The 8,326-nt window shown below is 39.8% G+C and overlaps 1 protein-coding gene across 1 annotated transcript in view; it reads left to right on the forward strand.

The window, feature by feature from the left end:
- wdr12 (WD repeat domain 12) overlaps positions 1–8,022 on the forward strand; it is a 28,622-nt gene extending 20,600 nt beyond the window's left edge. Inside the window, exons 11-13 of the mRNA XM_048534069.2 lie at positions 3,531–3,663; positions 5,107–5,179; positions 7,022–8,022. Of these exons, the coding sequence (XP_048390026.1) occupies positions 3,531–3,663; positions 5,107–5,179; positions 7,022–7,099 (284 nt within the window). The 3' untranslated portion in view covers positions 7,100–8,022. The remainder of the gene's footprint in view (positions 1–3,530; positions 3,664–5,106; positions 5,180–7,021) is intronic.
- The last annotated feature ends 304 nt before the right edge of the window (positions 8,023–8,326 follow it).

Genomic DNA, 8,326 nt, shown 5'->3' on the forward strand with positions numbered 1-8,326 from the left:
TTGCTGGCTATTTGATTCCAAATCCTCTGCCTTGATATTGTGTTTTATAATTTATAGGCCTGTTCTGTTAATCTAATGGTGTTCACGGTACAGAAGGATAATAGAACTCATGGGTGGGTGGGACGGCGTGCAATGACATAGTTAGGTGCATTAACTTCGACAGAGGAGATGTTAGTCATTTTAGCTGGCTTGAAAGTGGATAAATCCCAGACCAGGATGAGATGTTTCCCTAGCTGCTGTAGGAGGTGATTGCAAGGACTCTGACATGTTAATTTTCAAATCTTCTCTGGCCACAAGAAGGGGTGTCAGAGGGCAGCTAATTTAGTACCATTATTGTAGGGGTCAGCTGGGAACTACAGGCCAGTGAGTTTAACGTCTGTAGTTGGGAGACTTGGAAAAAATTTTGAGCAACAGAATCCCCACTTGGGGAGGTAAAGATTAATCCAGTATAGTCAGCATGGCTTTGCAAGGGGTGAGATCATTTCTAATAAATTTGATTGAATTTTTCAGTGACTGGGTGTATAAATAAGGATAATCTACATGGACTTCAGTAAGGCTTTTGTAAAGGTCTTGCATGGCAGACTAGTTAGAAACTAAGGACCCTGGGATCAAGGACAGTTGGATAACTTAGTGGCAGGAAGCCCTGTGAACAGTAATGTACCACGTGGTTTGTTGTGTACATTAATGATCAATAAGTTTAAAATGACATGAAAATTGGTGGTTTAGTAAATAGCAAGAAGGAAAGGCTTAGACTACAAGATGATCTAAATGGACTCAAATCCTGAAAAGTGAGAGGTGACACATTTTGGGACCAGTATCAAAAGAACCTTGCTGTGCATGTCCAGAGATCCTTGAAGACAGCAGGATGTATAGTTGAGATGATTATGACATCATCTAGGTTACATACCTTTGCTAGTCAAGGCATTGAATACAAGAGCAAGGAGGTTCTGTTCGAGCTGTACAACTGCAATGTATGTTAGTCCACAGCTGGAATAGTGTGTGCAGTTGTGGTTGCCATACTATAGGAAGAATGTGACTGCACCAGGATATTGGCTGGGTGGGAGTGATTCATTTGGGGGAAAAACTAGATAGTCTGGGGTGGCTGAGAGCAGAGAAGACTAAGGTATACAGAGTTAGATTGGGTAGATGGGTCAAATAACCAGATGGCACAGTTTTAAGATAAGCAGCAGGAGATTTAGCGGGGCTTTGAGGAAAACCCATTTCACCTATAGACAGGGTGGTTAAGAAGGTGCTTAGTATGCTTGCCTTCATTGCTCAGACTTTCGAGTATAGGAGTTGGGGCATTGTGTTGAGATTGTACAGGACATCGGTGAGGCTGGGGTTTTTTACGTTGGAATGTAAGAGATTAAGAGGCGACCTTTATAGAGGTGTATAGATAGGAGGAATAGCAGGTGTTGGATTTCAAGACTAGAGGACATGTTTTCATGGTAAGCAGAAAGATTTTGAAAAGACACGAGCATTTAAGTGTGGCTTTTGTTTGGAATGAACTTCCAGAAGTGATGGGTGCAGGTACAATAACAACATTAAAAAGACATTTAGGTGAGTACAGAAGAAGTGCTTATAGGGATGTGGGACTAATTGGACCGAAGGGTCTGTTTCTCTGTTTTGTTTGACTGTATACCCAGAGGGTTTTGGATGTCTAGAATTCACTGCCTAGAAGAGTAGCCTAATCAGATGAGTGCTCGAAATGTTGTTGCCTACAAGGCTGCAGGCCAATTGCTGGAAAATTTATGACTGAAGAGTCTCTTTTTGTGCTGTAAAACTCAGACTCTAATAGATCATCAAGTGCTTTTGGAATATGTTTTGTTGAAAACTTTATTTCTTTAAATATTGCCCACTCAATTTGTTGCCAGACTTTTTTTAGCCAATTTTGGTTTTAAGTAAGTTTAAGATTCTTGATTGGGAAAATTTGCAACTGACATATTCCAGTGAATTCTTATTAGTATGTTGCCTCATTACACAATACTGCATTTAAAATAGCTTTCATCCTAAGCTATTCCGCAGTGTATTTGTTTTTGTGATTCTCATGAAAAGCTTCTACAACCTCACCAATGTTATCCACAACTGCAACATTGTCTTTGTTACAGGTTCCACTAATTTCTTATTAATGCTTTGTCCAACTATGTAATTACAGTATGAACCTGTAAACTAACCCCAACAGTGTTTTCTGACTCTTACTAATCACCTGGATCCCCTTTGTCTTCCTAAAATATGGTGTATCCTGGAATATTTGTTTCCCAACTTTGCTCAAATAGAACTATGTTTCTGTAATGGTGATTAAATTGAAGCCATTTCATACTCCTCGTGGCACTAGGTCATCTTACTGTAGCTGCTTTACCCACATAGATCAAGACTATTTAATTTTGATTTTTTTTTTCTAGGCAGTTATTCCCTGAATGGAACTTGCTTGCTGATGTCAAATAAACTCTGCCTGTATTTACTCAGAGTGCTATACTGTTCCTGTTAGTTTAATGTCTTGCTGACACCCATAGTTATACAGAGCAGTTGTTGCAGCCTGATTTAAAGTTAATCTCATATCTCATCCTGATGGAATAGGTCCCTCTTTAGTGAGTGCTGCTGCCAGTGCCCCATCATTCAAAAATCTCTCTTTCACTAATCTGCTTGACCTTGTGCCAATTGACACATTGCTCAGATAATAGTCCAGACATGATTACCTTCAGTGATCTGCATTTCAATTTCAACATTAAATCCTCAAAGTCTCTCTGTAAAGCATCATTCCTGATTCAAACTTTGTCATTGATATCCAAATGGACCAGAACAACTGAATGCACCCCTTGACTCCAAGTTCCTCTCCAAGTCTGAGGAGATGTCTTTCAGAAGACCTGATTGTACTGTCCCCTATCAGTATTACATTCCTTCTCATACTTTCAGGGATGAAAGTACGCAATATACTTTGTACTTTGCTTACTTCAGCATTGGCAATCCAAGTGAATTTACTGATGGAGACCAGTAGATAGCAGTTTGTAACAGGGACTCTGGTAAATTGAACACATACCTTGGTCAGAGTTTGCTCAGATAAGTTATAGGGGCCAACTACAATCCTGCCAGAAAATTGTAGTGAGAAGTGCTTTGTTTCATTTGCCAGCTAATGCAGATCTGTTGCCAACCACTGTGACTGGTGTGCACTTCAAACATCCTCAGAGTGGATCAAATTTCGCAATGTCTCAGAGTTTTGTGATATCATGAAAACAAAATTGGTCAAGGTAAACTCTGTTGCCTTTTGGGATGTTTTTTGTTTGTTGCAGAAGACCCAATTCTGATAGTCTCTTATAGAAATGACAACTAAATCAAAAGCCTAATTATAGATTTTGTGATCTGGATTGAGATCGCACAATGTAAATTCAGGTATTAGTGTCAGCAGACTATCAAAAATTATTCTTTCCTAGCTACAGCTATTAACTAATTATCTACAGTGTATAGCATTTTTGGCAAAATAAACCAGAAGGATTTAATGGCACCTAATTACTTTCTCCTCTCTGTCATTGCAGATGGATCTCTGGTGCTGTTCTCCCTAACTTCACACAATGGCTGGGTAACAGCAGTCAAATGGTCACCTACACATGAGAATCAGTTGATTTCAGGCTCTTTTGACAAATTGGTCAAGTTCTGGGATGTACGGAGGTATTTTGAGAATTAACTATGTGGTAAGACAGATCCACAGGAAGGAGATTCAAATCTCAAAAGTTATTTATGCCCAACCAAAATGCTGTCATCTCTTTAACCACTTCCACTAGTAGAACAACATTAGAGCTATACATGCCTTGTTATATTGAGGATTATTTTACAGTAGCAGGAAGAATATTAATCTCCAGATTGTTAGCCTAGCTATCATGCATTTTTGTTCTCTTGTGGTGATTACAACAATCTCCTCAAGTGAATGGCCTCAACTAAAATTATTTATGTCTGTTTTGGGGAGAAGAAAGTGTTTCATGCCAAGTTAGCTAAGAGTCTGTTCTTCATGTGTGGGGCGTGGACAGCATGTGTTCAAATATTGAACTGTAGAGGAATTGCTGAACTGACTTTGCCCTTGGTGCCCAGATGTGTATTCCTGACAGAGATCACTGCATATCAATTCACTGTGCACACAATCTTCTGTTTTCTACCCTGGTTGCAGCACTCCAGACCTTTGATATAAAACCACTAAATGATTTTAAAATGCATGTTCTCAAGATACCATTGTGATACGACAGTTTGGAGCTGGAGGAACACAGCAGGCCAGCTGATATTTCGGGTCAGGACCCTTGTTCCATTTCTGAAGAAGGGTCCAGACCCGAAACATAAGCTTTCCTGCTCCTCTGATGCTGCCTGGCCTGCTGTATTCCTCCACCTCCACTCATTGTTATCTCAGACTCCAGCATCGGCAGTTCCTCCTTTCTCTGAGTGAGTTAATACCCACTGCAAAGCCTCTTCTAAGGATGCCTAACTTGAAGAAGTTACCCTCCTCCATCCAGAAAGACCTCAGTGGATCTCTCTCCCACTGCGTCCCTCTAGTAATCTCTTCAGCCCTGAAACTGCTCGACCATGTACTGAGCAAACCAGGTACTATACTCACATTGCCTTTGGAACTGGATCATCCCAAATGGACTGCAGTCTACATTCAGGCCATCCCAATTTAGCCCTGACCGTGACAACCGCTATGTACAGAACATTCAGATTCTCCAAAAATGTTTTTCTCTGCGGCTCCTCAAGCACACACTTGCAGCAATGCACTGGCATCTCCTACCCTAGCTCACAACCTCTCTCTCCCAAACCTGCAAAGGACCTCTCCTACTTTTCATTGTTCGCAGGATCCACAACCTCAACTTGCGATTCTACTTGGCCCTATCAGACATTAAAAGATGGTCTGAAAATCTGCCGTGAATATAAAAGAGTCTGATTCGGTAAACATTAAGAGTAGGTATGTGGATGCTGATCTGTAATCTTTCTTAAAACAGTCACCTAATTTAAATGAAGGAAGATGGTTATTCAGAGTCGAATTGGTAATGTTCTGAATCCCCACTTTGGTCTACTGTTTGCTTAGTTATTGAGGAATATGAATTACTTCATTTAACTTTTCTGTTTTAGTTGCAAGGCTCCACTTTATGATTTGAATGCCCATGAAGACAGAGTACTCTGTGTAGACTGGACAGAGAATGGGGTAAGCATTTGTATGGGTTAGTGTATTGTTTCTTCATTCATTGTGCAGTGTAGTTCATTGGAGGGATTGAGGGGTCAATGTAAAACCTCAGTACCTAACTTAGTAAATACCTTGCTTGAATGTGCTTGTAAATTGTCACAGAAATCTACATTTTCTGTTCTTCTCTTACTGGTTCTATATGCCTGTTCATTTGAAAGTCATAACAATAAGAGGTCAGTTATAGGGACATCATTGCATTCTGTCAAGCTGACAGGATGACAGTTTCCAGGGAATAAAAGTGAACATTTGTTTTTGATGGGTTCAATCTCTTGTTCATTGAGCCTGATTAGAATACTGTAGAAAAAAAAGGCATGAATTTAAAAGAGGTTGGTAAATAACTGTGTAAGAGAGTTTAGAAATTGCCAGGGATATAGAACATAAAACAGTACAGGCCCTTCAGCCCACGATGTTGTGCTGAACTTTTACCCTAATCCTAAAGACAATCTAACCTCCACATGCCTATCTAATAACCACTTTAATGCCCCCTAATGAGGCTGACTCCAACCACTTTGAGTAAAGAACCTACCTCTGACGTCTCCCTGATGAAGAATGGTTCATTAGAGCTGATGTCATAGTCATACAGCATGGAAATGGACCCCCTCAGTCTAACTCGTCTATGCCAACCAAGTTTCCCACACTAAACTAGTCTCACTTACCTGTGTTTGGCCTATATCCCTCTAAATCTTGCCACTATACCTGCATCTATCACTTCCTGTGGTAGTTGATTCTATATATGAAACGCCTTGGATGTGGGAAAAGTTGCCCTCGTGTCCCTTTTAAATCTTTCTCTCCTCACCTTAAAAATACGCTCCCTTGATTTGAATTCCCTCACCCGAGGGAAAACACCTTTGCTATTCACCTTATCTATACTCCTCATGCTCCCATGAAAAAGGCCCCATCTTTTCTGAACCTTCTCCTGTTTAATAACATCCTTCCTACAGTAGGGTGACCAGAACTGTACACAGTACTCCAGAAGTGGCCACTCCAGTGTCCTGTACAGCCTCAACTCCTTAATGGTCCTGTCTACCTGCAAGACAACTTCCATTGCACCTGAACACCCTAGGTCTCTGTTTGATAACACTACTCAGAGCTCTACCATTAACTGTATAAGTCCTGCCCTTGTTCACTTTACCAAAATACAATATCACGCATTTATCCAAATTAAAGTCCATCTGCCACTCCGCAGCCCATTGACCAAGATCCGTTTGTAATCTTAGATAATCTTCTTCACCATCTGTTTTGGTGTCATCTGCACACTTAATAACTTCAAATAAGGTTCCAGATTAACTGACTATAGGAAGCTTGAGGGAAACTCTTGTGGTACTGTGATAGTGTTCCTGACTCTGAGCGAGAAGACCCACCTGCTCTAAAAGTTTGCAGTCTCTGGCCAGGTTGATTAGAAGCAGGAGACCGTTCATGACATAAGGGAAACTTTTCTTTACCTAGAGGATGGTGTGTATTTGGACATGAAATCCTCAGATCATTTAAAAGGAACCTAAAACTGCACATGAAGTTCTGTAACTGGCAAAGGCTTTCAGTTCGACTGAATGTCCCTCCGATGACTTAGGTGATGAAAATTTAAGTGACTCAAGAGGATAGAAATTGACGGTGAGGGTTACACAACTCATTGGAGTAGATCGTGAAATTTGACATTGAAAGGGTGTAGGTTCCCTCCTAAAATTGCTTGCATTAATTGAAAAAAAAGTCTTATCAGGACAAAATCTGGATGGTTATACAGGAAAGACTGAGTGACCTGTGAAAATCTTGCAAAGTTGAAATGTAACTTTTCTTTGTTTTTTTCAGTTGCTGTTAAGTGGTGGAGCAGACAACAAATTATTCTCGTTTAGATATTTGGCTCCTACGTCTGGGGATGGCGCTTGAACGAGCATACCAAATGATGAAGGACCGCACCCCATCAGAGGACACCATTGGATTCATTTAAATACTTCCTCACACTCTCTCATCTTGTGTTGTTCTTATAACACCTTGAATAAGATCTGTTTGCCTGCCATGATGATTGAGTTTTGATCTCATTCTATCAATGTAATAATGCCTGATGGTTCTTACGTTAAGATAATTGGCACTGGGATTTAAACTTGGAAAGGTGGTCTACTGATGTCCCTTGGCGTGAGCAAGGACAGCTGCTGTTACTATTTTCAGGCATTTGTAATAATGTTGCACCTAACTTAGTTTTTTTTTTAAAAAAAGGGTCTTGGAGTTTTGTACTTTATGTGCAGGAAGTTCAACATTTTGTCAGATCCTATCTACAATGTGGTGATATCTCCCGTAAAATTCTCGAATTGTGATCAGTGTAATCCAGGAGCTGAGTGCAGACTTACAATACCAAACTGAAAACCTGTGTGGACACTGAGTTGGAAGTGGATTGGATTTTCTAACCTTAGATGAGTGTCATCTCATAGTAACATGTATAGTTTCCTATAATTTCTTATTGTTGTTCATTAATCAAGATCATTTTGCAAGAAATATGAAAAGAAAACTGATTGGATTAATTTGCATAAATTCTGCTAAGCAAATTTGAAAGGCTTAATTTCTAAACTGGCCCATGTCAGGTGACTGCATTCAAATTTTAAACTGTTTGCCTAGTCTGTGAAAAAACTTTACATAGGATATACAGAATTTGTGCATCATTTCAAGCTTTCTCTTCCTCATCTTTATTTATTTCCATGATTCCATTTGAAAACAACTTCAACGTTCTTACTATTTCGAGGACAATTAAGATGCGATTAATGCTGATGGTACTAGTGATGTACATTACTGAACAAATAAAGTACATTTCTCAAGTTCCCGATGGTGACTATCTCTCAATTCCTTGCAGAAGTAGGAACACCCCTTTCACAAAGATCTCTTAGGTCCTTCCTTAGAGTTTATCTCAAGAGGAGACCTCGGCCTGTTCAAAGTATGATCAAGATATTCTTTGTAGGCAGAACTTGTGCATTGTCATTTTTGTAAAAACTTTTATCTACTGTGATCTAAAGAAACAAATGTGGAAATTTTGCTGAACACTTTGGTTTCTGTGAGGTTCTGCACTCTTTCTAGTTTAATAATATCCTTCCTATAGCAGTGCAACCAGAACTCCAAATGTGGCCT

This window comes from Stegostoma tigrinum, chromosome 7 (genome assembly GCF_030684315.1).
Source record: "Stegostoma tigrinum isolate sSteTig4 chromosome 7, sSteTig4.hap1, whole genome shotgun sequence".
In the NCBI taxonomy this organism is placed as follows: Eukaryota; Metazoa; Chordata; class Chondrichthyes; order Orectolobiformes; family Stegostomatidae; genus Stegostoma; species Stegostoma tigrinum.